Source organism: Hippocampus guttulatus, chromosome 9, assembly GCF_054856545.1.
Source record: "Hippocampus guttulatus isolate MCC_2025c chromosome 9, RoL_Hgut_1.0, whole genome shotgun sequence".
Classification (NCBI taxonomy): Eukaryota; Metazoa; Chordata; class Actinopteri; order Syngnathiformes; family Syngnathidae; genus Hippocampus; species Hippocampus guttulatus.
Genome location: NC_141269.1, coordinates 7,117,175 through 7,135,000, shown reverse-complemented (window position 1 = coordinate 7,135,000; position 17,826 = coordinate 7,117,175). Strand labels below are relative to the sequence as shown.

At 43.0% G+C, this 17,826-nt stretch overlaps 1 protein-coding gene across 6 annotated transcripts in view; it reads left to right on the top strand.

Moving 5' to 3' along the window:
* The window catches only part of LOC147200116 (alpha-1,6-mannosylglycoprotein 6-beta-N-acetylglucosaminyltransferase B-like), a 132,656-nt gene that overhangs the window by 87,718 nt on the left and 27,112 nt on the right, over positions 1-17,826 (top strand). For all 6 annotated transcript variants that reach the window (XR_015101731.1, XM_086119158.1, XM_086119157.1 and 3 more), the window contains 2 exons: positions 640-809; positions 14,723-14,854. Coding sequence is in view for 5 of the 6 variants with exons in the window: in XM_086119158.1 (XP_085975284.1) it covers positions 640-809; positions 14,723-14,854 (302 nt within the window). In the remaining variant the exon portion in view is untranslated. The remainder of the gene's footprint in view (positions 1-639; positions 810-14,722; positions 14,855-17,826) is intronic.

The window sequence follows — 17,826 nt, the reverse complement described above, 5'->3', positions numbered from 1 at the left end:
TAAAAAAAATTTTGCCTGGAGTAGTAAAATAGATACTCACACATTGAGCAGGCTTGAAGATGCACCGGACTTGCTTGTCTGACTAAGCGTGAGGAATGCCAAATGTACTTGCTGCATCTGAAATTAAAATGTTGCTAATCCCCAATGTCATTAAAACAGCTGAGCTGTCTTTTTTTTTTCTCCATTCCGCAATTTAAATTAATGGGTGGAGATCAAGAGTTTACAAATGATATTTTAATGGGGGATCACAGAGGTTGGAATGAATGCAGGATCATATTCTAAATGTAATATTGTCATGTGCAAAGTTCAGACTTTTATTTTCACAAGTCATTGCTCGTTTGTTGAGAAACGCGCACTCTTTTCTCTCAACCAAAAGACAATTGGTTTTGTGTTGTATGTAATTAAATCGAATCGCCGCGTTTATCAAACATTTTTCACTGACTCACAGTCATAATCAGGTTTGCAAAATAATGTACATTGTCAGTATGCACGACCCACGTTCGCTTTCCATTCGAACCTTCAGTGAATATGCAGAATTAAGGATTTGAAGTAAACCTGTCCGTTAATATTAATATCAACTCATTGGCCTGACCCACGAGGCAGACAATAACAAGATTGCGTGTCTGTGCCCTCTTGCAGATCCTCATCCATGTGGGCTTCCTCACAGAAGAGTCTGGCGATGTGTTCAGCCCCAAAGTGCTTAAAGGGGGTCCTCTCGGAGAAATGGTCCAGTGGGCCGATATCCTCACCACACTCCACGTTCTGGGACACAACCTCAAGATCTCCATGTCTGTCAAGGAACTGCAGAGGTGAGTCGCCGAGAACGGGTGCTGCCAGTGTAGCTTGACGATATTTTTCAATTAAATTTTATTGTTATGGTGCCATTCACGAGACTCGGTTGGATTGGGATAGGGCTAAAAAAGAGGGAGACATGGGATAGAGCAGTGGTCCTCAACTAGAAATGCTGTCGGTCCACTTTTTTTTATTTTTTTTAATAAGACCAAGGTCCGGTCCCATGCACGGCGGTCATTGGGGAGCAGGGCGATATGCCCATTTAGTATGGTCAAGCCAAGCTTATACAAATCAACACTCCTCACAACCAACCAATAATGGGGTGCGTGAAAATAACAATTATTCACTTTGCCAGTACACAGCAAATAATGAGAGGTATTGTGTTGAGGCACAGGAACTCTTATATTTTGTTAAGTTGTGCCCGCTTAATAATAGAAATAGCCCTTTTAGGGAAATAAGACATTTTTACTTTAACTTTGTTAAACAGTAGTTGTCTTTTTTTCCCTTCATTTAACAAAAGCAAAACAAAATACTCATTTTACCAAAATAAATACTAAACATGAAAAAAAAATATCCTTTTCATTTGTACAATTCCCCTTTTCACATCCCCTCTGAAATCACTGAAAAATATATCAGAAGAGGAGTTAAGAACCATTTTAAATACTGACACAAGGGAGCACAGGAATGTGCAGTGCTGTTCTTCCACTTAAGGTGAATGCAATGTCTGAGGCATGCAAATATTATTTGAGGACGCCATTGGGATGTTCATTTACCATGTTGCGCTATTCTGCTGTTAAACAGCTGCAAAGATCCCCGGGTAGACGGGAGCAAAACTGCACACAATCGAAACCTCCCGCGATTCGTCTTGTCTAATTGTCTGTGCGCGGCTCTCCTGGGCTGAAGCTGTGAGCACACTGTGGCGTCGCGCATGCGTCCGTTTCCTGACACAATCATCCATTTTGAATGCGTGTGTATTGGGATAGACGCGTGCTGACGCTTACGTATGGGCACACCTTAAGTTCAGAGGAGCCAATCAGCGCATCGTTATCGCCGACATGCCCTGATCAGCCAGGGTCTCCAGTTCGTCAAACATTATACACACACAGTCGCGGTGCTCTGCAATACATCTGTTAGTGCACGCAAAGAATACAACGGATAATTTTAACAAGCGATCGCGGTAATGCGCAGATTATAGTCCAAAAATATAAAATGTATAACGTAAAAATCACTTTATAATTTATTATTTTATACAATATGCAGAGGGTCCGGACAGAGGAGGTCGGCGGTCCGGTCGTGGATCGCGGTCTGCCAGTTGAGGAGGGCTGGGATAGAGTGTACACACACACACACACACAGATACTCAAAGGTTTCATGCTTCAAACTGGAGAGTGGAGTAGTTTTTCGACTTACTCTTTCCCAAAGTCACAATTTTTTAGATTAAAAAAAAAAAAAAAGTCAACATACATTGATTTGTGTGTGTGTTTGTATGTGTGTTAGACCTCCTTGACTGGCGTTTGCAACAAAGCAAACGGCATGAAAATTGCTTAGAAAATTCTGGGATTTTTTTTTTAAGTGTGTTCATGGCCAAGTCTCAAAAGAAGTAAATGAAGTTCCCACAAATCATGCAAAAGCTTGCTTCCACTAAAAGTTTCCTCCCGGTTCACACAACATATGGCAGATAAAACGATCCAAAAATTAATTAAACGTACAAAGGGCCCTTTTCTGTTTCTATTCATTTTTGCACAAAATCAGACCTCGGAAAGCAAGTTATCTTTTTTTTTTTTTTCAATTTAGCTTTCTGGAACGAACACTGAAAGAAGAAGTCTATTAATTAATGATCTTAGTTTCTGTTCTGTTTGGCGAACTCAAATAAATGAAAGATACACGGACTATATTACGAACCTTCCTGACATGTTGCTTTTGAGCTGCATGTCGATGGCAATGCTAAGCTAATGTCTGTTCTTTCCATTGCCTAAGATGCAATGAGATAGATAGATATTCATGAAAAGATATTAATGAGTCGTTATTCCTTCAACTACCGCGGCCATCGATTTAACGGCCCCATTCATTTTAATGTAAATCTTTAGCACCGCTGGGACGCCGCCTGCTGGTTTCCATAGCAACCGTCGGCAGCATTGATTCTCGAACAAACCTTGAGCCTGCGCATGAGCCTTTTCACACTTTTGACTATCCCTGAGGGATGACAAGGAAAAAGTATTAAAGTTATGAGTATGACTAAATTAATCAAAGCAGCAGTAAAAAAAAAAAAAAAGCGTTGCTGTTGTTGGCCGCACCACTGGAGGCACAGGCGCCTACTACACATAATAATAACAACAGATTTCGGAGCAGTTTTGTCATCTGCGCTGCATGAGGTCCCACTGTATATAAATCACAGTGAACAGCATTGATTTAACTTAGTAGCGTCGCATAACCGTCGCGTTCGAGAAGACCTGTCATGACAGCCGTGACAAGCAATCAATGACGTTTTACAATCCTCTTGTCATCGCTGTTGTCTTTCAGACTCCACTCCGCGCAGTGAATGTGCCCTAACGGCAACCATCCTCGCTTGAGGCGTTGATTAGTCAATGGTATCCCCCTCGTTGATTTATTCGTCGCAATATTGATCCGCTCCGACACCCGCAGCATCTTGTCAGCGCACGTCGTTTTTGCGTGCCCTTGCGTCAGCATGCTTCCACGTTTCTGCTGACATTTACAACTTTTGTACACACGAAGGTTGAGTGATGGATGTAAATATGCTTCGTTGGGGGGTGGGGGATCCCTGTGGCTTGGCTTAGTACATTCTATTCAAAATCTGCTTTCCTGCTCCTAAATGTCATCAATCACCTGGCTTGTCAAGCTGCTCGCATTCTGATGACGGATGTGTAGTGGTTCCATTCCCGATTGTAATTTCAAGCAAGCGCAAAAAAATAATTCACACGTTGTGGTGCGGCCTCCTTTGTTCTGTTTCCATCGCTCCAAGAGTCTTCGTCTTCCTGCCACGATCGATTCTTGCAATGGCACCGGTATAAAGTTAAGATCGATATAATGACGTCTGTGGGGAGCACACACACTGTTGTCTGACTTAAAGCCTTCCAAATTACTCAGGAAGCGCCGTATTTATTCCCGACCCCTTGCTTTGCTCTCAGCGGACGTGTCTCCAGGCAGCAGTCTCTCAAAATGACATGGTTGCTTGAATTCACACTTGAAATGAACAATCATTCTACAGAATCTCTTTGTGTATCTTGTGGTGATTCAGAAGTGTGCCTCGTTGGCACAACAGCATGCCCACATTCATTCAACCCCCCCCCCCTTTTTTTTATTTTACAATGATGTACAGTGCTGATTTTATTTACAGTTTGTGAGTGAAGCCAACTAGGCTTTTTTTTGCATTGCTTGCCCAGTGTCGTGAAATACTGTTGGAGAGTGCAGTGTACACGTGTAATTGGCCACTAAGGGGGTGATTAGCGAGTCTGTGCCCAGGCCCGGAGGGCTATCAGGTGGCTGTACCTTATACATTATGCACTGACAGCACACACAGACATCTGCTACACTTACATAGAAAAACATAATCCTATTACATGCCTGCATGCCGGATTTTCTGGCAACCATTTGATAGTGAGCGCACAGATATCTTGGCCATTTTTTTTTTTTTTTTTACTTAGTAGGATTATACAAAAGTTACCCAATTGCTTTAAAACTTTGTCCCGAGCACGGAATCATGAAAGTGAAAATAAACGACAACAGCTATTGTAGGTGCATCACGTTTTCGGGCTTTTTCCCGATGAGGAATTCCCTTGCGGATAAAGCATAACAGATCTGAGCCGAGCTATATAATGACTTGAAATCTAAACTGAATGCTATATCGCGGTGTTTAATCACATATTGTATTTCTGTAATAGGTTTATCTCAGTCCCACGTCTCATCATTGTCAGGGAGGCTGAGACGAGGAAGAAAAAAAAATGCAGACGTGCAAATCCATACGGGAAAGCGCAGAAAAAAACCAAGGTGCTGAGTTGGCATCTTTGTATTTAAATGTGTAAATTTAAATACATTGCGTTGTTGTGTCAGACAATCACTGATACCTGTGTTAGGCATTTTGGAGCGGCCTTCATTATGCCGTGGAGAGGAAAGCACTTGCTCCTTTTAACTAGCATGGACATCGCAGGCCTCTCTTTTTTTTTTTGCGTCGTCACCTTTTTGTGCTGAATGAGCATTCCTAACAATGTGGGCTCACGGAGAGTAACGTGATGGAAATGGAGCTGCTGCAAATTAGATTTCAAAGGCACCCCAGATGGATTAGTGCAAAAGCGAGGGCAGACAGAGCTACGCCTGCTCTATATCATACTCCAGCTGCTCCAGTTTGCGGACAAATGAACTGAGGTGGATGGTGTGCTAACTCATGTGGCAGTGCTTTTTTTTTTTTTTCCTTTACCGACAAAGTCACGAGGTTCCTTCATCACTTTTTTTCATTCATTCAGTGTGTTGCCCGAAGGCTTTACCAAAACATGTTATTTTAGGGCAAGATGTCAAACTCAAGGCCCGGGGGCCAGATCTGGCCCGCCACATCATTTTATGTGGCCAGCGAAAGCAAATCAAACATGTCAACTTCTACGATGACTGCTAAAATCTGGACCAAAATAAGAGAGATATTGTTCGCATTTTCTTGTTGCCAATCCCCTCATTACAGTAGTTGACTTCTTTGGGTTCACAGTCATAACAACCCTCCAAGGGAAACGGTCACTCCAATGTGGCCCGCAACAAAAATTTGTTTGACACCCCTGTTTTAGGAGGTTAGTAGTAGTTTCACTATTGTTGCTGTGTGTTTTACTAAACACACAGTACCTGCCAAAGATTTCTGCAGAGATTGATGTTGTACTCTTTTCCTGACTGATATCTTTTAACCATTGAGATCCATCAGTTGCTGTGGCAGCTCTGCAAGGACAATGGCTTGTGCTGTTAGATGTGACGACAAAAACGTCGGGAAAAGCCTACTAGAACATCCGGACTTTGTTTGGGTTGCATAGTCTAAATGGTGGTGTATGCTGACTCCCTTTTCATGTAAGTTTGAATGTTAATTTTGAGCACGGCCACACCCGAGTTATACGAATGTGTGTGCACTTGTATCATCACATTTCAAAAACTGTCACACTCATGGTGAAAAGATTTGCAATTTTGATTTATTTATCCATCCATTTCCCGATCCGCTCTTATCCTCACAAGTGTCGCGGGGGGGTGGAGCCTATCCCAGCTGTCTTCGGGCAGTAGGCGGGGGACACCCTGAACCGGTTGCCAGGCAATCGCAGGGCTTGATTTATTATTTTTTTAAATTCATACTCGTCTCCCCCCCCCCCCCCCCCCTTAAAAACCTGGTATTTGCACAAGCCTGAATAGACTTTTATATCCACTGTACATTATGCCACAATGGTATTAGCAGTTGGGATTCTTAGTTTGGAACAATTTGAAGGTTTTAGATTCAGAAAGTACTGCACTCATGTTCAATATATTTGCAGGAGCTTCCTCTCCTCCTCCACATTACTTCTCTCTCTGATGGTATGATCCATAGCGACGGATCAATTTTGGCTGGTGCAATGTTATTGTTTCGGCGCACGCACCCAGCAGCTGTTGTCGTCAGAATATTTTGAGTAGCGCAGCCCATGTGCGCACCCTCTCTTACTGCAGCAATTAAGCAACACAGACGGCTCTCTGTGTTTTGCGATTTTCACGGTAGCAAATTAAAAGATTGCTACGTCATCTTTGAAATTGGTGGGAATTACAAAGCCATGGACTTCGACCGGGGTGAATTGGTTTTTCACTTTGGAGTTTCCACTGCGCTGAAGATATTAGAGGCTCGGGGTGATCGGCATCCCTCAGCCACACAGACAAAATTGGTTTACTCTAAGCAAACATGAAGGAAAAGCCCTACAGACTGCCACAGCAAATGAGGGGAAGACTGTACCGCATCCCGCTACCATTTTATTTTTCATCATTCCCTTTCACTCTTTTTTTTTTTCTTCCTGAGGAGAAGAAGCAGTGGCCAACAGTGCTCCAAAGCTGGAAAGGCTTCAGGGCCTGAGGACACATTAAAGTGAGAGCCAATAAAAACGACATTATCCATTCATCGGGCTCTTTTGCCATGTTTTGGCTGTAATTGTCGTGAAATGTTACTTGGAGAAGACAGAAGAGCAGATGATTACAAACAACAGTATAGAGACATGCAGGGTGACGTGACTGTAATAGTATGTACGACTGGTTTTGCATTCTGAAGGGATAAACCAAAAGCCTTGTTTGAAACCGGCACACATTTTATCGCATTGCCATGATAGAAGAGCCCCAAAGAATTTGATTGTAACCGTCCCACCTTTTTGGGGGGGCTTTGCGCTTTTGCATCACGACTTGAAATCAACATTTATCATTTTGTTGAAGCAGTTTTTGAGAAGTTGTTCGATATCCTTGGTATTCAGATTCATTTTTATCAAGGATATCAAGCATATGGGAAAAGAATTCTCAAATGGCTTCCCATTTCATATTCATATACAGTATATCACATATATTTTGGTGTGTGGCACACGCTTCACAGCGGGGGTGTCCAACCGTTTTTGTTTGAGCGCCGCATACAGAAAAATGGAGGGGTGAAAGGGCCACTTTTAAAGTCTTCAACTTTTTGAAACACGCTCCTTTCAGTCAAAAAAAGAACAAAATGTAATAAAGTGACCATTTTTCAGTTACTCGAGGATCATTAATCTGATGTCGCCATCGAGCACAAAGTGGAAGCAACAACTTTTGCCTCTAAAATTTAATTGTCTTTATTCACTGCAGTGTTTTGAAGATAAATTGTCATTCTTTGAATTATAAATGGGTTTTTTTTCTGACAACCGCCTTTCACCATGTTGAACTAATCTTGCGACCCATGTCAAATGGTATTTTTAGTTGTTGTTTTTTTGTTTGTTTTTTTAAGTCTCATATCACGGGCCGCTGACAAAAGGATGGCAGGCTGCAAATGGCCCCAGGGCTGTACTTTGGACACCCGCGCTCTACAGTATCATGTTAAAACTAGCACCAACACAAAATGAGAGCTGTGTGTGGCCAGTCCACTGATACAGGCCTTTAATGTCTCCACGTGGCAAATACAGGGATGCTTTTCTCCCAATTACAAGCCACACTCTCATCCACATGATTCTGAAGCGGTTATTTTGCTCCAAAAGGCGTCAGGTCAATTTAGATGAGAAATTGCGCACTCTTCCCTCAGCAGATTGCAGCTCTGAGGTGGTTGATGGTCTGCAACACGCATCGATATCGAGTAGCTTTCTTGTTAAGTGCCTGTCATGCCTCGTCTGTATGTGTGTTGGGTTAACCCACTCGACGAGACATGACTCGCTGATGAGTGCCCCCCCCTCCACATGCTTTAGTACACTCCCAATTCATTCCGCCTGCTCCTTCTTTGAACAGCTTTCATCGCTTCACGAGTGGCAGCTTGCGGAGTCGATTGATACCATACAGGCTGTGAGAGTGTGATACATGCTGACATATCCGTCATCATCGTCGTCCACTTCAAGAAAGAAACTTTTTTTTTTTACCCAGTTCCACACCAAACAGGTGCTGTCAATAGTGTGCGGTCTGTCCTCGATTATCTGAGGAGAAATGTCGGCGAGCAAACCTTGACTGCAAATCACGAGAAAGACACCCGGGTGCTTTAAGCGCAGACAGGGTGAGGAAACGGCGTGTTTCTGACGTCCCCCTGTTACAGTATATGGAACTTGGCCTGCGATTTGAGGATGACACGAGTGCTCACACCAAACATGAAAGCAACTTGGTTTTGTGGCAAACCATCTTGAAGTTGCTCTCTCCCACAGGCCTTAATCCAAATCAGTGTAACATTTTGCCCTCAGGAAGATGTAACAGTGGTGCCGCTGTGTAGTTCTAATGACAGAATGTGTTTGTGTGATCCGTGGCGTGTATTTGTCAATGTGCGTTTGTGCTCCCCGAGAGAGATCTTCCAGATTAATGGGGACCCCGCTGAAAGGATGCCAGGTTCAGGAAAAACACAAAGCGCCTGATGAGAAACAAGACAACTGGCGGACTTAAAACCGCAAAGGCTGCATTTGATGTGAAGCGCTTCATCATTGTCTATGTGCCCGTTGCCATCCATGGATGTTTTTATCTCACCTTTGAATAGCTTTCTCGCTCCTGGTTTTGTCTGTTATTATTTCGCCTCGTATTAACAGATTTTGTTCACTCCTGCCTCCCCATTTTCGTCTCCTCCTGTTTTGGTCCCCCCCCTTGACCTTCCAAGTTTCCTTTTCCATCTCACCTTTCGCCTTCCCCCGTTGGCCTCGCATTTCGCATCTCTTAACTTCACCCCCTCTGCACCACAGCTCTCCATCTGACAATTTTATTATCTCTGACAGGAGTGTTTATTTTATTTTATCCCCCCTTGCCCCCCTCCTCCCTCCTCGCTCGTACCTCTTTCATCTCAGATTCATCCCTTCCACCGGCGCTCTTCCTCTCTCACTCTTTTCTGAATTGTTTTTTATGATGCCTCGCGGCTGCCTGATCCACGACTACCCGCCTCGCTTGATAACTGGGGCCTGTCAGCAGGGGTGCTCTGTCTGTCTTGTGTGCGCATGCATGCATGTGTGCGTTTCAATTAAAAGAAACCTTGCCATGCATACAGATTGCTATCCCTTTGGTGTAATCACAGGCGCACATGGAAATGGATGATTACGCGCATGGAAGAGTGTTCAATTTTGCTCATGACTGGGAATGCTTGTGTGGGTGCTATTGTGTGTAACTTTCATTGAATCAGTGTCGTAATAGGAGCGTATTGGTTGAACATGATTTCCTTTTTTTCAGGCAGGGGTTGTTCAGCTATCTCTGCCAACATGCACACACAAACATGCATCACTTTGGCTGTTTTAGTTATTTATTTATTTGTTTGTTTTTGCGGCCCCGACATTTTGTCAAACCTATCATAACTAAATAAAATTGTGTTTTATTGTTTTTGTTATTGTAAAGTGTCCTTGGGTATCTTGAAAGGCGCTGATAAATAAAATGCATTATTATTATGATTATTATTATTGTTATTACAACTAAATGCAATCATGAAATGCCGTAGCACCAGTTGCTATCATTTGGAGAAAAAAAATTGCATGGTTCCTCAACGACTTGCAAACTCACCAATTAGATTTGTTTTTTACATATGCACACACCAAACCCACAACACTTGAATGCTGCCTTCAGCCTCCAGCACATCACTTAAAAGTCCTATTAAATGTATTTAATAGAGTTTGTAAATTGTGGAGAGAGAAAAAAGTTCCCTTGGGTACCACAAGGCAAGCTTCGGGGTCCGCAGAATAATCATAAATGAAGAATAATTTTTCATCTCATCGTGTATCATGTTACATACATACAGCAAAGGGACTGGTGCGCCAATAAAAACAAAGACGATGAAGCAGTTACTCCTCCACGCTTTTACTTTGGGCCAATTAAAAGCTGTCTGATTGTAATTGTTTATCACATACTGTTAATCTGACACCCCTGCATGAATAAAGTCATTTTGGGGTGCAATAAGAGACATATTATTACTAGAACGAAATAGGCCCAGATATTTATATCTAACTTGATTGAAAGGTTGATTGATGGCCAGTCACAGCCACAGAGACGAAGAATCCATTGGGCAGATTGAATAAAGAGAGCCAAATACTCTTTGACTGACGATCGGACGAATCTCATGTTTGGTGTCGTTTCTTCGCCTGTCACTTAGTGTTCACTGAGTGCTTGTTGACCACGGCAGCCCAGAGACCTCAAGAACCTGGATAATTGGCCTCCTCTGTGGCCCAGCATGGGGATTCCACTTATGCCTGCCAGGAATCCCATCCTGTGTGTGTGTGTGTGTGTGTGTGTGTGTGTGTGTGTGTGTGTGTGTGTGTGTGTGTGTGTGTGTGTGTGTGTGTGTGTGTGTGTGTGTGTGTGTGTGTGTGTGTGTGTGTGTGTGTGTGTGTGTGTGTGTGTGTGTGTGTGTGTGTGTGTGTCAAATTTGTGTCTAGCATTTCGACAACTCAGAATTTGCTCATTTTCAGGCAGCTGATATGCGTAATGGCAGTGTGCAGTTTTATCCTTCATCCAAGTATTTTTTGTTTTCCACATGTTGCGAAAAAGGCATTTGAATTCCAAATTCCACTGTTTTGCTTCTTCATTTGACAATTTGGATGGATGCTTGTTTCATTATTTATTATTATGTGTTCACTTCCCTTTACATTGCAAGAAGCATTTCTGTTACGTTCCTGTTCTTGGAAGGACCATTTGTAGATTACAAAATGTGTTTTGTGCTAATGCAAACATCTGCTTCAGCTTTTCATTATATCTGTCTCCCGTGTTCTGCTTTTGCTCAGAAGCATTGTCGTTATTAACAACACAGTGGAACTATCAGGGTCAAACACGGTCCGCTTCAAATTTTTGGTTGCACAGCCCATTGTGTGTGTGTGTGTGTGTGTGTGTGTGTGTGTGTGTGTGTGTGTCACCAATGAATGGAACTGTTATTCCATTTGCCATGCCAATTTGCCAGATAGGAATATTAGTCGCTGTAATGTTATATGAGATTCCCAATATGTGTTAGCATTAGCATTAAAGTAGCGGACTAAATGTGTTTTTTTTTAAATGCACTTGTAACTCTACTCATTTGTTTAGTTTGACAGTAAACATCATTTGGGAGTGGCATTAAGCAGTTTGAACACTTTTTTTTTTAACGTTCCCGAAGTGCTGCTTATGTTGAACTAAACTGAGGTCACTCCCACTGCTGAAGTTTGCCCTACCAAATCAAAGTAAAACACGTTGTACCGCAAAAAAAATCACAAGTCTGGTCACTCTTATCTCAAGGCTTCAAGGTACACCCTTCTACCACTGAATTGACACCTTCACCAAGCTCAGTTCAACATCATCAAATTATCACGAGCTAACACTGCTAATGCTAATCTGCGTGTACAATAAAACTCACCATAGCTCTGCTTACCTTTTGGCCTTGACATAATAGCAAGGGCGTCGCACCCATGGGGGGGATGTTGGCGTTTCCGCATGCTAGTGTATTTGATAGCACTTGAAAGTAGCTCTGGATATTGACCGAGCTGATCACGTCATGTGCCTGTACACTCTATGTGGCGGGGCAGTTATGTAAATTAGTGCGCTCACACATTTTAAGAAATGGAAAGAAAAAAAAGGATTTAAACGTCTCTTTATTTGCATACTTATTCCCTCCAGAAATTATTTTTTAAACAACTAATTAAAAAGTCAAATTTCCATAATCTGTATTACAACATTCATCCAAGTGGAATCATGTGCAATCAAAGTGTTTGGTCAAATTCCAAATGGAACATTGAATTGTAGGGGTTCTGCTTTATGTCGTAATGTGTTTGGACATCATTCATTGGCCTTGAACAAAGTGTGAGATGCTTGTTACTCTCCACCAGGCTCCAACAAAGGGCAAATGGAAAAGGATCTGCGGTTTATTTTGTAGACTACTCACCTTAAGACAGGTATTCAATGTGGTTTCATCAGCTTCAGTGCCTTTCACTGCTCAACAACAATAGAAAGAACAGCAGACTGCCAAGAAATAAGGTGTTTGTGTGCCGTTTTCCCCCCTCTTTCTTTCTTTTCTTATATCCATCCTCCCGTGTTATCTTTGTTGGTGCAGACCTTTTGTATGTACTCATGAAGTGTCCCATGAGCATATATCTGGTGTTGGATATCTGGCCAACCGGTCCAGTAGGGATCACTGAGCATGCCTGTAGTGTGACATTTGTATACTACCGTATTTTCCCCACTAAAAGGCACACTGGATTATGAGGCGCACCTTCAATGAATGGCCTATTTTGTCATTTATTTCATATATTGGACGCACCGCTTTATAAGACGCAATCTACAATGCATCCACTAGATGAAGCTACGCTCAAGGAAATGTCAACAGAACACTACGCTGCATTACGCCCTGATTTGTATAGCAACTATCAGATGTCAGTAAAACGTATTTAATAAAGCAGCGACACGGTTCACTTAACCAACAGCAAGTTATAACATTGACTCGTTAACGTTGAACTCTCTTGCCGCTGCTCTACATATTTCCATGTTCAACTGCGAAATCAATCGCCTTAAGTTTGAACTCTGCGTGTCTCTAGCAAGGAGCCATTTTGGGGTTGACAAATTACCGTAATGACCATACACAAGGTGCATCGGATTTTAAGGCGCGCTGTGAGCTTTTAAGAAAACGGAAGGCTTTTAGGTGTGTCTTTTACTGCGGCAAATACGCTATAAGATCATGTCCGCGTCGAGTCCACCTCGCCTGTTTACATGCGCCCGATCCGTCCAAGTGTGAATTTATGTCGCGTTTGATGGGATGTTTTGTAACGCGCCAGCAGCAGCTGTGTTTGTATGAATAAATACGCACAAACACAGACGGGCGACAACACATCGAGGTGTTTCTCGCCATTGATTGACCATCTGCTCCTGCAGGGTACCACCGAGCCAGGTCCTCATCAATACTCTCTTTTCATCTTGTTTGTCTTATGTTATGCCAAAGACCTGTGCCCTTCCCGGCTTTGCTCTGACTGAACCGAAAGAAAAACGCGCCTTCATACCAAGTTTTCTTTTTGAAATTGTGCACATTTCATAAAGTCCCTAGAAATTACATCCGAGATGCCCTTGAACAAATAACGCCTCATTACTCCAGTGTGTACTTGTGACCCTTTTTAACTGGATGGTGCCTACCCAGATTCTGCTTTTTACACGGGGCTGTCAGTCTTCGACAGTCCTGACATACGACGTGTCAAGGTGATGAAATGTGTGCAATGAACTAGTTTGTGTCCAAAGAAGTTGACCCCTGCATGATCACAGTTTGGTCGATACCCATGGATTCACCTATGTGTATTTTGCTTCTTTTTTTCAAATTTTTTTTGGCTGTCCTCTGTATTGTCGGGGATTTTTTTGTTTGTTTACATAATTTCTCACCGCTGTTGGTTAAAAAACGTATATTGAACCAGAATCTGTGTTTTTTTTTTGAAGAAGAATTCTTTTGGTTTTGTGAAAAAAATAATAAATCAAGGGGTCGTTCAGATGGTGTTCGCCCCCCTGTTGCCCATCCCTGATCTGAACCCAATGTGAAAGAAAATCCGAAACCTAACATCCTTTGCTCACAAAATCTGGAGAAAACTAATCTGAAGAAAATGGCAGTTTACCCTGACCGCTAACATAGATGTGACAGAGAGAGAGAACTCTTAATTCACAGAAACCAAAACAGATCACCAATGGGAAGATTCACACATTTTTGGCTCACTTAAGGAAACTAACAGAAAGCGCTCATAAATGATGAAAAATGCACGGCGCAGAGGAAAACGGTTGACAGTGGCTTGGAGGAGCGGGACCGCTGTCAAAAAGGCCTCCTGACAGCAGCTTGACATTTGCAGTTGGTCTCCTCGGCGGCAGCCAATCAGCAGCGCCATGACCCGAAGGCAATTAGCCAATCAGGTGCCCCCGTCAAATATTCCACTTGTGAAATCGGCAGACTACAAGTAACTTGGGGTTTATAACCATGTCTACGGGAAGATATTTGGCGCAGACTGTTGCTGCTTTTCACTCACAAAAATCTGTCAGACATTCACACGCTCTATTATGCCAACCTCACTTGTTGGGATGCCTGCAATTGTGCTTTGTTGACCCAAAATGCAGCACACGCAGCAAAAAGCAGTAGTCCCCGCACGGTAAATGTTTTCCGTTGTCAGCAGTTTGAGGCAAAGCAACACATGCCTGGAGGGCACAAACCTCTGATAATTGAATTATGTAACAAGGGTAGACATGACGGTATTAATAATGAGCGCTTGGCTGTTCTCATTTCAAGTGTTATTATTAGTCGGCATCTTCATTTGTAAAAATGCGTTTTGTGTTGCAGCTTCCTGGGTGTGCCCCCCGGCAGAGGCAGTTGCCCACTGACTGGCCCTCTGCCCTTTGACCTCATCTATACGGACTACCACGGCCTGCAGCAGATGAAGCAGCACATGGGGCTCTCGCTCAAGAGACACAAGTGAGTGCCGCTTTCCTTTTTCTTTTAGTTTTTTTTTTTTTGTGGCTCTTACTTTGTGCTTAATGAAGAAAATAGCAGTAAATAATGGGAAAATATCCGTGCTATATTACAGAGCTCAACCGGAATAAGCCTTTGTGTTTCTCGTGACCATAAGAACATGTTTTGTAATTTTCTCCCGAAAGACTTCCATTGGTATGTCGTCATTTTTGCAACGTGAAATGAATTTGTTTCGAATCTAGGGCTGCACGTTGACCAATCTCATTTTGCAAGCAAACCACATTTATGGGAGTATCTTGTACTATAATACTGTATCCAATTAGAAAATATGGACTCTACGTGGGTCGTTCTCATTCCTGTTGAACAACGTACATCGCTTGTTGGGAAAACAGCCTGCGACATGGGTGCCATTGTTCACGCAGTTGATGTTCATAAACCGTAATGATGTGGTCATTTTCTACTTCAACACACAATAATTTAAACGGGGTTGAATGTGCTGTGCTCCAACGCTGTATTTTGCAATGAAAATGCAATATTTACCCTTTAATTTGTTTGTCTACCACTTTTTTTTTTTAATGGGCTAATATTGCTCAGTTTAATGGAGAGAAGCCAAACAAGATCATTATCCCTACCAAAGCGCAGCGCTGAAAATTTTATTTGGAAAGTGTCCAAAAGGGATGAGGGACGATCATAATAATTGATTGAGTGCTTAAAATTCTGTCGATTGTGTTAAAATGACTGTTGATGAATCATGAGGCAGTTGAGGCAAAATCATGTACCGGTAGTTGGATGAGGGTGCAACTTCAACGTTATCCATCCATCCATTTTCCGACCCGCTTTATCCTCACAAGGGTTGCGGGTCGTGCTGGAACCTATCCCAGCCGTCTTCGGGCAGTAGGCGGGGGACACCCTGAACCGGTTGCCAGCTAATCGCAGGGCACACAGAGACAAACAACCATCCGCGCTCACTCTCACACCTAGGGACAATTTCGAGTGTTCAATCAACCTGCCATGCATGTTTTTGGAATGTGGGAGGAAACTGGAGTACCCGGAGAAAACCCACGCAGGCATGTGGAGAAACATGCAAACTCCACACAGCCGAGATCTAACCCACGACCTCTGCACTGTTAGGTCGACACGCTAACCACTGTCCCATCGGGCCGCCTCACTTCAACGTTATGTGGTTGCACGTTTCCCCAAAATTATCGGCGCATTGTTTTCTTGTCTTCTACTCGGTTTCTTTGTCTACCACTGACACTTCCAATTCCATCACTTCATACGTAATTTTGCGCTTGCGGTCCTCCCCTGAATGTTTATTGGTGAGAATCGTTCATCGGAACTACCAAAAGTGCAAACCCTAAATCTAACTCAAGCAGTCTCCACCACTTCAGTATTTTCGAGTGAGTGAACTCGTAATTTAGCTCTGACTATTTGGGATCACTGGACAACCCCACCAACACTGTAGGCTACTTGTTCGAGGGAACACGCACTTTAACACTCGTTATTTGGGATCATAGTAAATCGGCGCTAAGGCTATTCTGTCATATTAGCTATTCTTAGCGCTAGTTCTGTTGTTTGGATGTTCTTAGAGTCACCTACGGGAAGTTGAAAGAAGCAGCAAAAAGACATGACACAGCCTGCCTGACAAAAACAATATCGTAAGGATTATGAAAACAACTAAGTGCTTGTGGGTGTGCGTGTGTGATAGTCGCGCATCTCAGAGTGCGCCTAACAGCTTTTGGCATTCCCACAGAGGTGGAACATCCTGGAAAGTAGGCCACAACAGCCATGAGACCAAGGGAGCAAAATCCTTTCAGTAATACACTCTTCATCATATTTTTACTATGATTGCAGCAATTTGACATTTGTTCTTTTGTGGTTTGCGCGCCCGCGCAAAGTGGAGGCGCGAGACACACTGTGACTACAGGCTAAATGCCAAAAGAACAGAGCTATATACAAACAAATATGCGAATCCTAGGGAAGGTGGGGATGTGACAACGGAGCAAAGAGCGCAACCCCCCCCCCAGAACGAAAACAAAGTCTTCTGCTGGGACATGTCTGCTAGCAAACAACACAGAGCCATGAAAGCCATGACATGTATTTTTAAAATCCAATTATAAGCATTACAGAGGAAGCTCTTTTTTTTCCCCCCCAGAACATAACCTGCTTTGCTGTTTCTCTTTCATTCGCAATGTGTACGTGCGTGCTTGTGTGTACGCGTATGTCTTGTACACACACACACGGGCAGTCACACTTAGAAAATAGCACATTTCCCCCAGACTATATGTCACCGCGCAGCAGCAGCCTGAGTCTAATTGCTTGCTGAGGACAGCAGTCCTACGTTGGTGTTAGGAGTCCTGATTTGTGCTTTCTCAAACACCTTTTGACAATTAGTTTGGAAGAGAAGAATGTGCGGCACTCTGTAGAAATACATTTAAAAAAAATAAATGGACACGAGGTGGACTCTGATCCAGATCTGGGTGCTTTTCTTTACAAGCCCAGAGCTACTCAAAGGTGATTGCGGCAAATTCTGCTCCATCATGGTTCACCTGTCAAACCCCTGCTATGCCGCAGATGTTTAAGCAATCGTTTTTTGTTTTTTTGTTTTTTTTAAATGGGTTGGTATTTAGAGTCGTGCGCCTTCAGTGTAGTATTACATCGTGCCGCAATATGTCGGGCGGCCCTGAGGTCTAGTGTAATAGAGGACGGAAATGCAGCGGAGGTCACTATTATCCAGTGCTAGTCATTGTTCTTGTCGAGCACAGGTGTCAAAGCCAAGGCCCGGGGGCCAGATCTGGCCCGCCATATCAGTTTATGTGGCCCACAAAAGCAAATCAAACATGTCAAGTTCCATGATGCTTGCTAAAGTCTGAACCAAAATTTCAAATTGTCATATGCAATCCACAATAGCAGTCATTATTTTTGACGTCTGATTTTAAAACTAGCTATCCATCAATTTGTTGTGCGCTGTGTAT